The sequence below is a fragment of the Myotis yumanensis genome, unplaced genomic scaffold (assembly GCF_028538775.1).
Source record: "Myotis yumanensis isolate MYYU_CA2020_CCGP unplaced genomic scaffold, mMyoYum1.0.hap1 SCAF_1, whole genome shotgun sequence".
NCBI lineage: Eukaryota > Metazoa > Chordata > Mammalia > Chiroptera > Vespertilionidae > Myotis > Myotis yumanensis.
Genome location: NW_027223752.1, coordinates 101203518 through 101223780, shown reverse-complemented (window position 1 = coordinate 101223780; position 20263 = coordinate 101203518). Strand labels below are relative to the sequence as shown.

The 20263-nt window shown below is 37.1% G+C and overlaps 1 protein-coding gene across 1 annotated transcript in view; it reads right to left on the bottom strand.

Annotated features, from left to right (window-relative positions):
• MPP7 (MAGUK p55 scaffold protein 7) overlaps positions 1 to 20263 on the bottom strand; it is a 263960-nt gene that overhangs the window by 71752 nt on the left and 171945 nt on the right. Inside the window, exons 8-10 of the mRNA XM_070428568.1 lie at positions 10747 to 10821; positions 10356 to 10552; positions 9825 to 9889 (exon numbers count right to left, since the gene is read on the bottom strand). Coding sequence (XP_070284669.1) covers positions 9825 to 9889; positions 10356 to 10552; positions 10747 to 10821 — 337 coding nt within the window. The remainder of the gene's footprint in view (positions 1 to 9824; positions 9890 to 10355; positions 10553 to 10746; positions 10822 to 20263) is intronic.

Genomic DNA, 20263 nt, shown 5'->3' with positions numbered 1-20263 from the left:
TTCTTGAATATTAATCAAAGCACACTATGAATTCCTTTGTGTCCAACCCATTGAGCCTGTTTAATATAAGGGTTCATGCTACCCCCCACTAATTGTCAGGCCATGCTAATGCAAATATGCTAATTTAGGATAAAATAATAGTTTTGAAGAAAGCAACAGAAAGAAAGACATCCTCTTCCATGCCCAATTGCTCACCTAGATAGGTTCCACTGTTGTTACCAGCATAGTCAGCATCTTCTGGATGGAGTGTAAAAGCGTACAGAACAAAAGCCAAGAAATAAAGCAGAAGTTAGAAGCCCAGCCACGATGCAAAAAAATAAATTACTTAAAACAATTATGTGAAGCACAGCAGAGAACAGCCCTCACAATGCCACTCTTAAACATAAAACATTTTGTTTTATATTTAAGTTTAAAGTAGCATTTCGAAACGTCATGCAACTCTTTTTCAACCTTCAGAGGTTCCTTGTTGCAGTTCCAAGAAAATTATAAAAGACTTGCCTGAGATGTTTATAACTTTCACAGTTAAGGGAATGATAACACTTGATCCCCCAAGTATATTTATTTTTGTAAATCAGGCTCTCTGCTAATATGTAAAACACAGCACTTATTTGGCTCATGGGATTAGACAGCAAGATTAAGATTAAGGTACAGCCTTTCTTTGATAAGAAGAGATTCTGTGCTGGAAAGAAATAAAGGCATAATATTTCTATATTTATTTTGGTTTAAAAATGAACAGATGAAAACATTTAAAAATAAACAATGGGCTAATATTTCTAGGAATTAAATACTGGGTTATTTATGTCTTAGAAACTTCTAATCTTCACAACAGTATTCTTCTAGAACTAACAGTACAGCTTGTGCAGAAATCAAGTAGTTGAAAAGATTCTCCCCACATCCTTACATTAAAATAAGTCTTTCAATATATTTAAATAACATTGTTTTCTTCATTCACCTTTATTTGAGACCTTGGACAGAGAAGAAAACAATGTTCTGTATGTGAAATAACTTTCTGTATTTCTGCTATATGAAGCAAAAAAAAAAAAGTACACTCCTTTCTAAAACAAAGTCAAAGCATGACTTTTGATACTGTAATGTTAAGCTGGAAGTTTGAATGTACAACAATCTTCTATAAACTGCTTATCTTACTATATTTAATTTAACCCCAACACATACGTGTACTAAATAAAATTACTAGACTATTCAGGGAAGCTTTTATACATGTACCTTTAATTTCCTCTGAGAAGCACAAAGGAAAATGAGAAAGAAAATGATTAAATATGCAGAAAATACAATTAAAGTAGAAAGACACTACAACCAAGGGGGAAAAAAATCCACCTACCACACTCAACTGTTTCCTCATCTTAGAAGGGCCAAAGGAAAAAAACAATTGTACTGTAAATATTTTAAATTATTTGTCAACAAATAAATAGAATTATGAGAAACCACATTTTAGACTGCACTATAGTCTTGGTCTAAAAAGAATGTACATACTTAAGCAGTGAAAACATAAAGCCTGTATATGGCTTATTAATACACCTCCAGGGGAAAAAGTCAAGAAAAAAAGTTAGCATTTTTGCAAACTAATACCCTCAATAAGGAGATCATATTTATTTTTCATAGAAGAGTTCTGTCTGTAAACTAATCTGTCTGTTCAACAATGAAGATATTTCATGATAAAAAATAGCAAAAAAACACACAAAAACACACACAAACCCAAACATTTTAGATATAACCAATTTTCCCCTAAAGTGTTTAAATATCTTATAAACTGAATAATAGTCTAACAATTATCAACTTATTACACATGTAAAATGAGTCAGGCAGAACCTTTTATATTCATTCTGTCCATATACTTTGATGAAAGATATTTTTAAAAGTAATCCTGAACAATTCTTAAATTACTAATAGGACAGTAAGTAATTTAAGAGTCAAGTTTGACTTAGGAGACTCACCTTGAGGTAAAGGTAGAAAAAGAGCTGGCAACTTAACAGAAGCAAAATCTAACCTCAAGTCAAGGTGGAACATATTTTGCCACATGACCTTACAGAGCGAATGGGATTGATCATAACAGTTCTCTGCTCCCTTCTGTCTCCAAACTATAGATTGGCAGTCAAAGAAAACACTGAGGAGAAAGTGTGTACCATGTTATTTTTACTTTCAAATACCTATGCGTCCTCAAACTGTACTGGTTCTATTTGAACAGTATTAGCAAAGTGACAAGCAAACCATTATTATTCAGGTTCATATTATGAGGTGCCCGGATTGTGAGCTCACTCATACTCATTTCTTAGTAGCTCTGAAAAGCAATGTGTATCTAAGCAAATTATTAGAAAACAAGCAATAAACAATGTGGTAAGGGTTAGCCAAGCCAAGCAAGTAGGCATGATGAAAATAATCCAAGCGGTGCTTAAAACTGATCAATCTCAACCCCAGACACTCTGCCGTAAAGTAGACTGTTAAATAGTATATTTTCTGACAGGAACAATAGGATAGATTGATTAAAAAACCAGTGCCATGTACAGCAGATAAAAGTCATGTCATAGACACACACACACACACACACACACACACACACACACCAAAAATTAAAACACCAAAATTAACTCACAATAAAAATAAACATCTCTAATTTACATTACATATAGTATATGTGTATTTCATATTCTAAGAAAAGGTCACGAATATACTGCACAAATCCTCAAAAAGAGTATTTCCTCCATGTATTACTTAAGTAGGAAGACAATGGTATTTAGCTTAATAAAACACACATGCGTATCTCCAATACAAAGTATCTTTGGACATTACCAGATATCCCATAGGAAAAGCAAATGAACATTTCCTTACACTTACCAATTTGAACAAAGAGGAAAACTACACAAAAGGTTGATCTTGGAAGCGAGTTGGGATGCGGGCATGATTCTTACTATGGTAAAGCACTTTTCTGTATACATTAAATGCATAAACTTATTTAATTCTCCAACAACTCTATGAGGCAAATACTATTTTCCCCATTTTACAGAATCAGAGATATAGAGAAATGAAGGTGTTAGAAGTGGCAAAACTGGGATTTGGACACATGCAGTCTGGCTCCAGACTTGAGTTTTCAATCACTATGCAATACTATCACATCAAAATTGCCTTTTAATTTCTTCAACTTCAAGCTGGAAAATAAAGATGGGGGAGTGCCGGAAGCCGGTCCATCCTTGCTGTTTGACACAGTCGCTGCAGGGAAGAAACATCTGCACAGCATATGTTTCAAGGGACCTGGCATATATGGCATACTGTTCTTAATATGTTTGCTCCCCTTCTTGGCGCTATGTGTTTTAACCAAGGTCACCTCTCCGAGAAAGGTTGTTTCCCCAGCTAGGGATTTTTCCCTGAAGTTAGGGAGGGAATAAAACCCCTTAACTAAATGCCAGGCGGGTAGTTAATCACTTTAACTAAGAACAATCACCCTTAAGCTACATAATCTTTACTCCCTGGAATGGAGATAAGAAATGCCCTAACCTTTGGAATAGAAATTGACAGGATTAAAATCAACTGGTATAAATACAGATGTAACAAGACAATAAAAGACAGAACCTGGCTGGAGACCCTGGCTAGAACCTGGCTAGAGAACCTGGCTAGGCTGATGATCAACTGAACGCTGCCTCCATGTCCTTCATTCTTTGCCGACTCCGTCCACACCTTTGGGAACCCCTGGACCTGCTGGGGCTGGACCCCCACAGGGGAGAAATCAAGGGAAATACATTTCTTTTAAGTTTCCTGTCTACTCCCACTGCCTGCCACCAGGCCAGCCTCTTGTCCCCTGAACCCAGCAGCTTCAACCTCTCACATGTTTCTCCTGACAGGAGGGCAGGGCCGGGCCAGCTTCTCTCCCCAGCCTCATAGGAATCCACTCTCTACATCTTCAAGCACTGAAGAGCAGGATGGTAAAATTATAAAAGGCAAAGAAAGGCCAACAGGTCACAAAGAACAATTTTGTTCTCTTCAGAGAATGGAGTGGAAAAGCTCTTGTGAAAAGTATTTCATGAGCTCTGCAAGACAGGGCAGGAGAGCTTTCCCAAGCTGCTGGACATTACTCTGAAGGAGACATGTCTGATATCCTGGACAAGTAGGGAAATGGTGTCTATGTAGGTGTGATAGGGGCAAAGTTAACTCACCACCCTAGATATGGCTTTCTTATACTCCCTGCACTGCAATCTTCCCTACAAGTCTGCAATAATCCATGAACACTGACCAGACCCCTAACCTTAATCAACTCTTAACCTGCACTGCACAGGATCCCCAGACAAAAGGCAAGAGACAGTACTACCTAGAATCCTTCATACGGAGAAGCTAAAAGCACATCCCCTGGTAGTGCTTTACAAGCAACATATTCATATATGTAAGAACACAGTTTACTGAGACAAAAAGTGAGCAATACCATTAGCAAGGCCTTCACCTCAATCTCATGACATTAAGTAATCAGACATGCAATTATCAGCTCAGTTAATCTGCACCTCTTTCCACACAAACTAAACATTGGCATCTCCAAAGAGTATCAATTAGTATTAGGGGTAAAAATACTTTTACTATTTTCTAAAACCCCATGTGTTTCTGCTACAAAAAATCCCACCAATATTAAGAAAATGTTTGACAATGTTTCACACATAAAGGTTTAATATACTCTATTTGTTAATTTCTGATTTAATTTTTAATTTATGGATTAAGTTTATGGGTGAACACACTAAATAAACATTATTTAAGATGCTAGGAGGAAGGAGCTTACTCAACTTGAAAGTTGTATTAACAACCTGTAGAGTAATGTTATATGTATTATTTGCAAATAGTTGGCCTTCCAGGATATTGGTTCCACATAGAGTGAACTCATTCATTTAGTCAGTGTTTAAATTCGGTTGTTAGTAAATTGTGATATTTAATCCACAAAATGCTTGTCTTTGAATGAACTTGGCTATACCCTTTTTGAATGGCCTTTTGGCTGCGTTAAAAGATCTTTTTTACCCACATGGTAACGATCACAATTGGTTAAAACAAATTCTAAAATAAAATATTTTGTGTGCTTTTACCATCTTTAGAAGGCAAAAAGGTGTACATTTTGTTTTTTAAGTTACAAGAATTCTATAAGAGCTATTTTGTAAAAGAAAAAATTATAATTGATACTCAATCAGCAGTGTTAGAAATTTTCAGATATTTATATCTTGATAACAAAAAAAGAAAGCTAAGCACTATAAATATCATATCTGAATATTCTGCTGTAAAATACACTATATGAATAAGAGCCTTTTCTGAATACCATATAAACTGGATTTAAATATAAATTACAGCCTATTGAAGTTAAAGTTCAATTAATATTTATGCTATTAGGAGGACTATTCTTAACTTAATACTTCAATTTCAATAGAATGGAAACAAATAACATTTCAAGTAGTCAAAAAATTCATATTTCTTTTTAAAGATTAGGTGATATAATACTGCTTTATAAATGCAACTGAATTATAAAAATAAGCTTTTAACAGAAAATCAGAATACTTTATATCGACACATGAATTGCAAGCCGCCAAGTTTGTGATGAAAACCACTCCTATATGCTACATAAGACATAAAATACACTGTTACTCATTTCCAAAACACTTAACCTGTGTCTTTCATATAATATTCTAAAAGTTGGTCATATCAAAGAAAACCTATCAGAGTTCTGGATCTGCTCTTCTGTCTCTATTACTAATATAAATCTACTAGTGTGAGCCCAGCATTAGATAAAGGAGGGAAGAAGGGAGCACAAAATTCTATTAATAATTTCTTTGTTAAATAAGCATTTCTTCAAAAAATAAAAAAATAATTAAAAAAAAAAAAAACAAGAAGAAGAGGAAGAGAAGATGAGTCCCTATATCAAGTTTCTAAGATTTAGGAATGTTTAAGAGTTTAAGTTTCAGTTAGGTACTAGTATGTTTCATTTTCAAAAGGCAAATTAGTTTGTTTGAGAAGCCTATTTTCTGGGTATGTATTAGATAAGGAGAGGAAATAACCAAGCAGCAAAGATGAATATCACCCACACTTAAGAGCTTTGCATAAGGATGGCAGTGTTAAAATTGGCATTATCTCGGCTCCAGATTTTATTTATCATGGAGCTAGGATCCAGCACTCCAGAACAAATCTAAATGAAAAATACTAGGACTAGGATTCTCTAGTCCTTTTTCACTTCTATGTTGACATCAACTGAACCCCTATAGTTCCAAAGCCCTCGTCTATGAACTTTTTCTCCATGCAAACTTTAGTTATAACGATACACTGTGAAATCAAATAAAGAGTAAAATCATAGTAATACAAGCAACCACTTTGTGAAAAGTGTTAACTGCCCAATTTGATATATACTATTACCTGACTGAAGTCACTATTCTAAATTCAATGCTTAACAATATCTTCCTAGGTTTTAAGTGCACTTATACAATTTTTATCAATATGAATAGTTTTTCATAAATGTGTAAACACCAACATGACAAAATTATTCTTTTAGACATTTTGTATTAAATTGTATACTTTTCTTAAAGCCTATTTCATGAATTATTATTCAGTCATAAAAATAAAAGATTTTATATCATCTTTGTTTTTCTTCATAGCCTTATTCTATAATTTAACCTAGGGCATGATGACATGAATGTTCTATTCCAAATATTTAAGTGCCAAATGTTGAAGTGCAGGAAGTGTTGAGTCATATGGCCTTTACAAAATTTAGTTATATCACTATCAAATACACAGGTTACAAAACAAAGTGCTTTTAAATGCCTTTAAAAATGTTCAAAACCAGTACCATGAGTATTGCATAACTTTTGAGTTTAAGGGTTTCTCATACAACAACAACAAAAATTTCAAATGAAGATTAGCCAAAGAACACATATGCATAACCCATAGACACAGACAACAGTGTGGTGATGGCCAGAGGGAAGGGGGAGAGGGCTGGGTGGAGGTGGGCAAAATAGGGACATCTGCAATAGTGTCACCAATAAAAATAAAGTAAACACACACACACACACACACACACACACAGTAAGATCCCACTTCATGCCCACGCTGATGGCTATAGTAAAAAAACACAAACAATAACAAGTGTTGACAGGGATGTGGAGAAGCTGGAACCCTCACACATTGCTGATGAAATGTGACATGGTGCAGTTGCTACGGAAAACAGTTTGGCAATTTCTCAAAACGTTAAACATATAGTTACCATGTGTAACTTCAGTAGGGCATCGTAGGTATATTCCCATGAGAAATTAAAGCATGTGTCGTCACAAAAAAGTCAAACATGAATGTTCATAGCAGCATTGTTCCTAATAGCCAAAAGGTGTAAACAACCCAAATGCCCATTAACTGATGAATGGTTAAACTAAGTGTGATACAGCCATACACTGGAATATTGTTCAGCCATAAAAAGAAATTAAGTACTGACCCATGCCACAATATGAATGAACCTTGAACACATTATGCTAAATGAAAAAAGTCAGTTATAAAAGGTCATATGTTATATGATTCCATCTATATGAAATGTCCAGAATAGGCAAATTCATAGGGCAGAAAATAGATTAATGTTTGCCATGGGCTAGAGGCAGGAAATCATGGGAAGTGACTGCTAATGGGGTTTTTTTGGGGGGTGGTGAAAATGTTCTGGAACTAAATAATGGTGATGGTTGCATAACCTTGTAAGTGTACTGAAAACTACTAGTGGTACGCTTTAAAACAGTGGATTTTATGTGAATTATATCAGACACTGTTCTGAAACACTGTATTTATTCATGCTAAAGAAGATGAGACAGGAAAGAAAAGAAACAATGAAGATGCTAAGATTGTAAGGGCCTGGGAGTTGCAGAGGGACGCATCATGTACCCTCTGCCCCACCTGGCCAATGGCAAGCCATTTGAATGAATGAATGAATTAATGATGGTCATACACTGTGGATGGTATTGTTACCTAGTACAATCTCACTGAAGGCAATTTGGTAATATCTATTAATAACTAAAAATGCTCATAAAAATTGAATTTTAATTATTTTAGAATAAAATTATTAGCTTTCTATTTAGTTTTCATAAAAAATATACTGTCTCTGAACATGGCCATATATATTATACACTTGTGATTTAACTGAGATAATATTGACCAGATTTATTTCCATTCAAAATAAATAACATTCATATATGAGAACAAACAATGCATTTCTCAGTGAATCAGAGTTTAGTAAAAAATAAAAATAGGAAAGAGATAAAGAAAAGAAAAAAAACATAAGGAAGAAAGGGTTAAAGGAGGATCAGTAAATATTTTTAAATAATATTAAAGAGGCAAAAAAAGAGAGAACAATACTAAAACATCCAAATGAGGACATTTCAGTAAAAATAAATCCTTAAATGAATATTTCTCAAATTCAAATACTTAAGCATCAATATAAAAATTTACACAAATTAACACAGAAAAAGCCTCCATTACAATTATTGCTTAAACACACACACACACCCACCCCACCTCACATTCGTGCACATCTATACTGAAACCAGTTTGGGAAATGTACTATAAAGACAACCTATTCAACTTACATAGTTCTTCAAAGAAATATTTATCAACATTTTTAAATAAATGAAAATTTGTAATTATATCAAATTGTACTAATTTGAGTATGGATTCAGATTCAAAGAGAATCACATTAATTTCATTTTTAAGTTATACATATTTTATCCCATATGCACCAGATATATTAGAAATGTGCAGCCCCAAATTTAAACTTCTCACAGAGCAAGTGAGATGGATGTCTCAGAGGTCCTTTCAACTGGGTGAGTTGTCAGTGAAAATTCATCACACTTTAAAATAAGGCATCGTTCTAGTTCAACTTTAAGTTTCTGATGTCACAATACATGTGACATTCTACAACAAGTTTGTTTTTTTCTTTCTGCCCAGACTTAGCAGAGCAAGAACAAGCAGGCTTTTGAATCAGTGCTGCACTTGAAGTATTTGCTTGCTTGGGAGATTTATACTGACTGTAGTTTGGCTCTCTAATGATGTAATTCCTGGGCTATAAGCTTCTACAAACTGACAGAAATAACAGGAGATGTGAAAAATGCAACAATACTAAAAACAGATGTTGGTGTAAAATTCCAGGACCATTTATTTTTTTCATTTGCCTTTTAATGTACAATTTCCATGCTGAAAACAAAGGGATATTTTTTTAACTCTTAAAATACCTTAAACATTTAGAAGAGCTGAAGTAGAAAATTTATGGGATGGGGGACTTTAGAGTTAAGAAGTAAAGGGAAGGGAGAGAAAGGTGGGCTGAAAAAAAGGCACCTAAATCTACACTATATTTTTCAGTTATCTTATGTCATTTTTTTTCTTACTCTTATTTTATTTTAATCTAGTCTGGTAATAATTCCAAACAGACAAGTAAAAGATCAGAGTTACTATGATTTCTGGGTAACCAAGAGGAAGAACAATTAATTGTTCTTAGGCGCAACTGCTATTGTGTCCAAGAATGTGATGAATTTTTCCCCTAATCTTTACCAAGAAATATCTTACCCAAACCTCCTGGCTTTGGAGAAATAAAATACCTAAATTCAGAATTCAAAAAGAGCAGTAGTTATTAGTCCTTTTCTTAAAGAGCCATGGATTTATTACAAATTACTCCTAACACCCCTTTCTTCAAAAGATTCACTTTAATCTATTTTAAATGATCCAAAAACTATCAGAAGGTAATATGATCTGTCATTCTACCACAAATACCTGCTTTAATAATCAAAAATAAATACCAAGATTTGGTTAGTCTGCATTCTTATTAACAAACTTACATGATTTCCTGTTGGAAATTTTCAGGGGCTGAACTATTATTTCTGGTCGTCTCAGAGCCAATCTCCTGGGAGGAAAAGAAGGTCAATATGCCTATCAATTTTCAGTGCAGATCCAACGTTAATATAATACCAAAATATTAAAAGTCTTAAGAAAGAGCTGGAAAGTTAGGGGGAAATGAACACAATGCAATCTACTCAAATTAAGAACTGAATTCTCTAATTTCAAATTTTTATAAATTATCCCCACTCCAAAATCATTCTTATTTTTGCCATCTTTCACATCAATACAGTTTCAGATATTAATGTGTGATTTTCCATTTGCTTCATAACAAAAACCAAATATGATCTGGTACTGTCATATTATTTTTGGTCATTATTCATACTCAGACAAACAGAAATCCAAATCTGAGGGATAAAGGACTCTAAGGCAAGATTTTAGTGCTTATTTTATCACAACTATGCTTGAGTGATATTTTGCAGAGAACAGAAGGTCAGCTGAAGAAAGGCCATCATTACGTGCCAGTAGCTCACCTTTCCTGGAAGTGCTTCGAAGGAATCAAGCCTGCCCTGGGATTGGCATCACCTTCATGCTTCGCTTGCCACCACATTGCATCATCTTGGCTCATAATCTGAAGAATATCTCCCTTTTTGAAAGAAAGCCCAGCTTCCTTACATGGAATTGCTTTATCCTCATTAGGGTCATAGTCAAAGAGGGCTTTGATAAACATCTGGAAGAAAGTTTTATTTAAAATGAATAAATACAAAAAATATCAAATGGCCAACATTCTTCTAACTCTGATTTAAGAACAATTTTAAAAAAGAATATTAAAATAAACTTGTCATGACAAAGAAGATATGTAGTAGATGAAAAACACATTAGCCCCCTCACCCTCCACAGGAAAGATTTTAAAGTAATAATTACCTTGCCTTCTTTAGATGGTGTCTCCTCTTTGATGCTGGGTATGATCTTAAATGTAATTGCTCCTTGAGACTGAGCCTGATTATTAGAGGAAAGAGTTATAAAAAAAAAAACTTCTAGAGCCAAGGAGAGGGAAGAAAAAACATGTAGAAAACTAAATGCATCTGAAAATTTACAAGCTTGGGATTTCTATTCTTAGATCAAACTGAGAAAAGTATTTTTGTATAAATTCCTATAACATGAGAAAGCACTAAAGTTTTCAAATAATTTAAAAAACATCAACCACTAAACCAACTTTTACCTCCTTGTGCACTTTTAAAATGCTGATGAAAATATTACCAGTCATGTCGAGTTACTTATGCATAGTACCTTCTACAGATAACAATAAATGTGGAGAACAGATAATGTGCAAGGATCAGACTATTACATTTAAGTATCAACATCCACATACTCAAAAAAGTATTATCTTCCAGAAAAAATAATAAAGAACATTCATCTCTATTACATTCTGGTTAGTGAGTAAAATACCAAAAAATAGATTAATTAAAAGATGAAAAGATTGAATATAACTATTCAATTTTAATTAAAACAAACAACAATACCCAAAAGTCTTTGCTAACTCAGACAAGAATAGATCTCCCTTTAATAAAGGAGATCATGTCATTTTCTATTTATTTCTCCCCATTTTTAGCATTTATCATAACATATCTATATAATTATTTATACAGTTGTTTAATAACTGTTATCTCTGCTAATTCTAACTCCATAAAATCAGTAAATATCTAAAACATATCTAAGAGGTATGAGGAAGGGAAGAAAAGAGGAAGGCAGGGAGGAAGGAGGCAGGGAAGGAGAGAGAAAGGGAAAAATGGTGAGATCTCTCTGAGGCTCACTATCAATGGTGTGCTGGTAAACCAGGACTGTGTTTTATAAAAAAGGGCCTGATTTGTTTTGTTTGCCAATTTTCATGGTATAAGTAATCCTGCCATAGCCAATTTCAATTTGCCAGTGTGAAGTCACTGACAGCCATGCTGGGAGAAGTTGCATAGAAGCAGCTTCTGCAAGCCTAGAAGGAGCTCCAATACAGCACAGAGTCTCAAGTAAAATGGGGTTTAATAGTATATATTATAATTTTATGAAAGAGTAACTTCAAAACGATATCATTATTACTGATTATCATAGAAGTAATTCACAAATCTTATTAAGAATTCATATAGTACTGAATTGTATAGGTAGAGAGAAGGCAAATTTTCTCTATAGTCCCTTCCCATTCTAGTTTGTGTGTGTGTGTTGGCGGGGGGGGGGGGGGGGGGGGGGGAGTATTTTAATGTATGTAAAGCCCTTAGAATAATGCCGTTTAGGGCTCAATCACTATAAGCTATTATTAGTATTATCATTATTATTAGTAAAATAGGTCTACCAGCCATTGTGATTGTTTCACAGTGACCCATCATATAGATGGAATGATTAATCAAACAATGAAACCTTCTTAATAATTTCTAAATATTAAAAAAAATATCTTGTTTACGGATATATACCAAATTAGATCCTTGGGATTAATTTCCAAAATCTGCATTTCTTGATTAAAGGGTATGCAAATTTAGGTTCAAAACAGCTACAGAGCAGCTGGAGGCTGCCTGCAGTTGCTCCCAGCCATGGACTGGATTTACAGCTAAACTATTGAGCAACTGAAGTATAACTGATCTAAAATGTAATATTTAAGGAACAATGAAGAAGCCATGTAGAGAACTGTAAGAGGAACGGAGATGCAGAAAGAGAAAGCCCCCGCTAGCAGGTGCAGTGGCTAAGTGGCCAGAGGGATATCCTGGCTGCAAAGCTCCCTCCCCCTGGGATCCCCATGCAGGGATCCCCAACCAAAAGCAACAGAGATGAACAGAAGAGCCCACATAGCATCAGGTAGAGGGAATCAGGGAGATTTTGTTTGCCTGGGTCACATCGTCCCAGTGAATAAGCACTCCTACTGCAAGCAGCCCCAGTCTGAGAAGTTCGCTCCAGACTCCTATCGCTAGAGAGGTTGCACAGCTGTCTTTGGCTCCAGCAAAAGACAGATCTGGGGGCTACAACCAACAGTAACTTTGAAGGACTCTCTACTTTCTAGAAAGTCATTTGACAGAACCCCAGTCAGTGATAAAATGTGTATCTTGAAATAAAAAAAAATAGTATTTCCCACCTGAGTGCAAGGTCAGAGCTCCTCCCTCCATATATGGAACCATCCAGACTTCCCCATCCTGCTGGTTTGGCCACATAGCCTGGGAGCAGCACAGGTCTAGGATTCTTGATCTGAACTGCAGGGTTTGGACCCCGAGCAGAGCTGGGAATTTGGACCCCACTTTTGTTGAGACCAGCCACATGGAGAAATAGGAATCCTACACAGGGCTGATTTTCTTTTTCTTTTTTAAAATTAAATCTTTATTGTTCAGATTATTACAGCTGTTCCTTTTTTTTTCCCCCATAGCTCCCCTCCACCTGGTTCCCACCCTACCCTCTGCCCTGACCCGCCCCACCCCCCCCGTCCTCCTCCATAGGTGTACAATTTTTGTCCAGTCTCTTCCCGCACCCCCCACTCCCTCACCCCCCCCCCCCGAGAATAGTCAGTCCACTCCCTTTCTATGCCCCTGATTCTATTATAATCACCAGTTTATTCTGTTCATCAGATGATTTATTCACTTGATTTTTAGATTCACTTGTTGATAGATGTGTATTTGTTGTTCATAATTTGTATCTTTACCTTTTTCTTCTTCTTCCTCTTCTTATAGGATACCTTTCAGCATTTCATATAATACTGGTTTGGTGGTGATGAACTCCTTTAGCTTTTTCTTATCTGTGAAGCTCTTTATCTGACCTTCAATTCTGAATGATAGCTTTGCTGGGTAAAGTAATCTTGGTTGTAGGTTCTTGCTATTCATCACTTTGAATATTTCTTGCCACTCCCTTCTGGCCTGCATAGTTTCTGTTGAGAAATCAGCTGACAGTCGTATGGGTACTCCCTTGTAGGTAACTGACTGTCTTTCTCTTGCTGCTTTTAAGAGTCTCTCTTTGTCTTTTGCTCTTGGCATTTTAATTATGATGTGTCTTGGTGTGGTCCTCTTTGGATTCCTTTTGTTTGGGGTTCTCTGCACTTCCTGGACTTGTAAGTCTATTTCTTTCACCAGGTAGGGGAAGTTTTCTGTCATTATTTCTTCAAATAGGTTTTCAATATCTTGCTCTCTCTCTTCTTCTGGCACCCCTATAATTCGGATGTTGGTACACTTGAAGCTGTCCCAGAGGCTCCTTACACTATCTTCATATTTTTGAATTCTTTTTTCTTTTTGTTTTTCTGGTTGGGTGATTTTTGCTTCTTTGTATTTGAAATCTTTGACTTGATTCTTGTGATTCTCTAGTCTGCTGTTGGAACTCTGTATAATATTCTTTATTTCAGTCACTGTATGCTTAATTTCTAGTTGGTCCTTGTTCATATCCTTGAGGGCCTTACTAGATTTCTTGAGGGTCTCACTGAATTTATTGGCGGTTTCTAGAAAATTCTTGAAAAACCTTATAAGTGTGGTTTTGAACTCTATATCCAGTAGTTTGCTTTCCTCCATTTCTGTCATTTGTGACCTGTTTCTTTGTCTCCGCATTTTTTATGCTTCCCTGTGTTGATAGAGTAGCTCTCTGTGCTAGGTGTCCTATAGGGCCCAGTGGCTCAGCCTCCCCAATTACCTGAGGTGGACACACTTGGTGCACCCCTTTGTGGGCTTTGTGCACAGTCTTGTTGTAGTTAAGCCTGGATTGTTGTAGGTATCACTGGGAGGAATTGACTTCCAGGCCAATTGGCTGTAAGAATCAGCTGTGTCTACAGTGGGAGAACTTCTTTGCTGGAGACACCCTTCTGTGGCAAGACTTGCTTCAGTGGGGCTTTGGTGCTCACTGAGTCTGCCCCCTGAGTGTGTCCCTTATGGATCTGAGGAGTTGTAATCTGGATGGTCACTGGGTACACTGGCTCTTGGATCTCTAAGGAGGTGCTAATTTAGCCTCTGCCTGCGGCTACCCAGCAGGAGCTATGGAGAGATCTGCAGATTCCTCTTCTTTGTTTTAGATTTGGAGGTGCCCAGATGAGGCCCAACTGTGAAGCAATGAAAGCTGCTGTGGGGCCTTGGGCCTTCTTTTGGAAGTTCTGGGTCTCTCTGACCCAGCTGCAGTTTGTTAGGTAATTTTCAGATTGCAAAGGGCCAGGCCTTTCATATGCAAAAGCCTCTGTGCACAGCTTGGGTGGGGCGTGGTCTCAGGGAATCAACAGGGCAGAGAAAACAGCTATAGCTGATCCTCAGTCCTGTCCTAAGAGGTCCCGTGTCTCAGTGTCCCGGTAATCACTGCAAGCAACTCTGAGAGAAAGCCGCCCTCGAGTTCCACCCAATGCCAGACAGTCCAGTTTCTCCCCGTATGAGTCTGGGTCCCCAGAGACTCACCCGGAACTGGAGTTCAGAGCAGTCGGGAGCTTGTGTCTCCCTCCCGATTGAAAAAGACAACCACGTCCTCAGTTGCCAGCCCTTTCTGCGTGTGCCTCCGTACCTCTGCACTTTACTTCTGCACCTCCTCTGTGTCTCAGTGTGCTTTTCTCTTTCCTTCTAGTTGTAGAATTTCCACTCAGCCAGCCTTCCTGTGGTTCTGGATGATGTCCGTTTTGTCTTTTAGTTGTATTTTTGAAGTGGTTGTGCGAGGCAGCAATTTCCGGTGTTTACCTATGCCACCATCTTGGTTTCTAGGGCTGATTTTCCGTACCCTCCTTCTTGGTTGGGTAGTACAGGGGCACCAGTGCTGTACAGAGCTGGGATTTTTGGATGGTGTCTGCAGGGAGACTTCTGTCAGGGACACAGATAGATGAGTGCTGAACTCTGTGACTTCATTGTGGAGAGGCAGATCCAAGCTTCCTGAGAATTCCAAGTCATTGTCCCGAGAAAGAAAGGTAGTGCCCGTCACCCCTTCCTGCAGGCTGTGGGAACCACACCCAAAAAGGAGACTATTTGGTTCAGCCCTGTAAAGTTCCAGATACCCCTGCTGGGTGCAATTCCATGGGGGACAGGAGAGTGGCTCAGAGCGGGCCATTCAAAAAGTGAGACACTTGGAGGTTATTGTCTATGACTGGGAGGAAGTGCTTAGCCCCCTCCTGTGGGCTGAGCTGGCAACAACCTCAATAGGAGACTCCCTTGATCAATGCCCCTGAGCTCAGGGAGGCTGAACCTGCTCTTGCAGAGGATACTGTAGGCTAGACCCAACATAAACCTGCAGCAAGCCACTTAAGGGGAACTAGAGATGGATACTCTGGCAAAGCCTGAAGAGTTTGGCTTTGAAGCAGGGACTAATTTCCCTTCATTGAGTGCCTGAATGCATAATCCCCAAACAAGGGTTCCACTAGCCTGAGCTAGGCTAGCCTGGGTCTACCCTCTCCAGAAAGCTCTGGAGGAAGGCCTGGCAACCTCAGGGGGAAGGCAGAGTAGCTTATAGGTAGAGGAGGAACTCCAGGAAACTCAAGTCTGACCACAGGTTTTCCCCCAGCCTAAAGCTGGAAGAAGCCAACCCCATATACACAGATTAGCCCCTCCCACACATGCACAGATCTAGTAGAACAGACATAAACAGTAAACAGAGTGGTAACTACAGACTGGTAGCCCAGGGCCAGTTACACACAAAGTCTGACAGCAACCTGCATCTGATACCCACCCATAAGGACCCAGAACCAACACAATAAGTGGTGGGCTTCAGACTACACCAGAGTTCAACCAAACTACACACATAAATGGCACACCGGAGTGGGGATCCCAACAGGCTCCAGACCTTGCTGGGAACAACCATGCCTAGGGAGGTAGGCCCTACAGAATCTCATATATGGTGATCAAGGTTTACCTTTATAGACACCCAGCCTAAAGAGTTAACAATTGTGTCACTGAACCCAACACATAGAAGCAAACACAAGGAGATAGCCACAATGGGGAGACAAATAATCAGGCCCCAAATGGAAGAACAGGAGGAATCTCCAGAAAAAGACCTAAATGAAATGGAGGCAAGCAATGTATCAGTAACAGGTTTCAAAGTAATGGTTATAAAGATGCTCAAAAGCATGAAAAGAATATAGAAACTATGAACAATAACCAGTTGAAAAGAAAGAATACCATATCTGACATGGAGCACACACTGGAAGGCCTGGCCAGCATGGCTCAGTGGTTGAGCATCAATCCATGAATCAGGAGATCACAGTTCAATTCTCAGTCAGGGCACATGCATGTGCAGGAAGCAGCCGATAAATGATTCTCTCTCATCATTGATGTTTCTATCTCTCTTTCCCTCTTCCTTCCTCTCTGAAATCAATAAAAATATATATATAAAAAGAATACATTGGAAGGAAAAATGAGTAGGCTGAACAAAGCAGAGGACCAAATCAGTGAATCAAAAGACAAGATAGAATCACTCAATCAGAGCAGAAAAAAGAAAAAAATAATTAAAAAGCAGAAGAATAGTTTAAGAGAACTTTGGAACAACATGAAATGTAACAAGATCTACATAGGGGTATCAGAGGAGAAAAAAGGGAGTGGGGGATAGAGAATCTGTTTAAAGAATTATGGACAGAAAACTTCCATATCCTGGTGAAGGAAAATGTCACCCAAGTTCAGGAAGCACACAGAGTCCCAATTAAGATGAACTGAAAGACACACCAAGGTTAAAAATGGCAAACATAAAAAAAAAAAAAAATGGCAAACATGAAAGACAAAGAGAAAATCTTAAGGGCATCAAGAGAGAGTAAGTTACCTACAAAAGCCCTAACTGGTTTGGCTCAGTGGATAGAGCGTCGGCCGGTGGTCTCAAGGGTCCCAGGTTCGATTCCGGTCAAGGGCATGTACCTTGGTTGCGGGCACATACCCAGTAGGGAGTATGCAGGAGGCAGCTGATTGATGTTTCTCTCTCATCGATGTTTCTAACTCTCTATCCCTCTCCATTCCTTTCTGTAAAAAAATCAGTAAAATATATATTTTTTTTAAAAAAGTTACCTACAAGGGAAATCCCATAATGAAGTCAGCTGATTTCTCAACAGAAACACTATAGGCCAAGAGGGAATGGCATGAAGTATTCAAAGTAATAAAAAGCAAGGATCTGAAATCAAGGAAGGTTATCATTCAAATTGAAGGTGAAATAAAAGAGATCCACAAACAAACAAACAGGCTAAAGAAGTTTATTGCCACAAAACCAGCATATAAGAAGTGTTAAAGGGACTGCTGTAAGAAGAAGAAGAAATTTATACAGAGAGAGGAACATATGCATAAAGAATAAAAACAGCAATAAATAAGTACCTATCAATAATAACCTTAAATGTAAATGGATTAAATGCTCCAATCAAAAGACAGAGGGATAAGAATGGATAAGAAAATATGACCTATATATATGCTGCCTACAAGAGACCCACCTCAGAACAAAAGACTCACACAGAATGAAAGTGAAGAAATGGAAAGAATTTTTTGATGCAAATGGAAATGAAAAAAAAATGGAAGGGTAGAAATACTATATCTGACAAAATAGACTTCAAAGCAAAGGCCATAGCAAGAGACAAAAAAGGTCACTACATAATACTAAAGGATTGATCCAACAAGAGGATATAACCCTGGTAAACATGTATGCGCCCAAATAGGATCACATAAATATATATATGTAAAAACTCTTGGAGAACTTTAAGGGAAAGATTGACAGCTCTACAGTCATTGTAGGGAACTTTAACACTCCACCAACATCACTGGAGAGATCTTCCAAAAAAAAAAAAATCAACAATGAAACTGCAACTTTAAATGACACTCTAGATCAGATAATTTAATTGACATTTACAGAACATTTCATGCCAAAGCTGCAGAATATACATTCATCTCAAGTGTACATGGGACACTCTCAAATATAGACCACATGTTAGAACACAAAATAAGTCTCTATAAGTTCAAGAACATTGTATCAATCATCTTTTCAGATCATAATGGCAAAAAACTAGAAATCAACTAAAATTGAAATACTCAAAAACATTCAAACACATGGAGGCTAAATAACACATTATTAAACAATGAATGCATTACCAATAAGATCCAAGAAGAAATAAAAAACTTCCTGGAAACAAATGAAAATGAACAAACAACAACCCCAAATCTATGGGACAGTAAAAGCAGTCCTGAGAGGGAAGTTCATAGCATCACAGGTCTACCTCAAGAAACAAGAGAGTCTCTAGTGAACTATATCTAACCCTACAACTAAAAGAACTAGAAAGAGAACAACAAGAAAAAACCAAAGTAAGTAGAAGGAAGGAAATAATAGACATCAGCCTGAAAATAAATATCATAGAGAATAATAATAATGAAAAAAACTATACTAAAGATCAATGAAACAAAGAACTGGGTCTTGGAAAAAAAATAAACAAGATTGATGAACCTTTAGCCAGACTCAGCAAGAACCAAAGACAGAGGGCCCAAGTAAAATCCGTAAGTGAAAGAGGCAAAGTAACAACTGACATCACAGAAATACAAAGGATTGTAAGAAAATACCATGAACAACTATATGTCAACAAATTGGACAAATTAGGCAAAATGGACAAATTCCTAGAAACACGCAAAAACTCAATCAGGAAGAATCAGAACACTTTAATAGGCTGATAACACCTAATGAAATTGAAGCAGTAATTTTAAAAACTCCCAGAAAATAAATGTACTGGACTAGAAGGCTTCACAGTAAGTTTCATGAAACATTCAAAGAAGAACTAACACCTATCCTCCTCAAACTACTCCAAAAAATTCAAGAGGAGGGAAGACATCCACATTCTTTTCTTTGTTGTTATTGTTAATCCTTACCTGAGGATATTTTTCCCATTGATTTTTTAAAAGAGTGGAAGGGCAGGGTAGACTCAAAGAGAAACATCCATGTGAGAGAGACACATTGATTGGTTGCCTCCCACACGCACACTGACCCGGGCCAGTGATTGAGCCTGCAACCGAGGTATATGCCCTTGACCAAAATCGAATCTGTGACCTTTCAGTCCTTGGGCCAATGCTCTAAACACTTAGCAAAACTGGCTAAGGCCACACTATTTTAACAAGGCTAGCATTATCCTAATTCCAAAACCAGATAAAGACAATACACAGAGATAATATATTATAGGCCAATATCCTTGATGAATAAAGATGCTAAAATCCTCAACAAATATTAGCAAATCGGATCCAGCAATACATTAAAAAGATCATACAGCATGACCAAGTGGGATTTATTTGGGGGATTCGAGGCTGGTATAATACTCGCAAATCAATAAACATGATATATCACATAAACAAAATGAAGTATAAAAATCACATAATCAAATCAAAAGACACAGAAAAAGCATTTGACAAAATCCAGGACCCATTTTTGATTAAAAAAAACTCTCAGAAAAGTGGGAATAGAGGGGTCATATATCAATGTAACAATGGCCATGTATGACAAACTTATAGCCAACATCATACTCAAT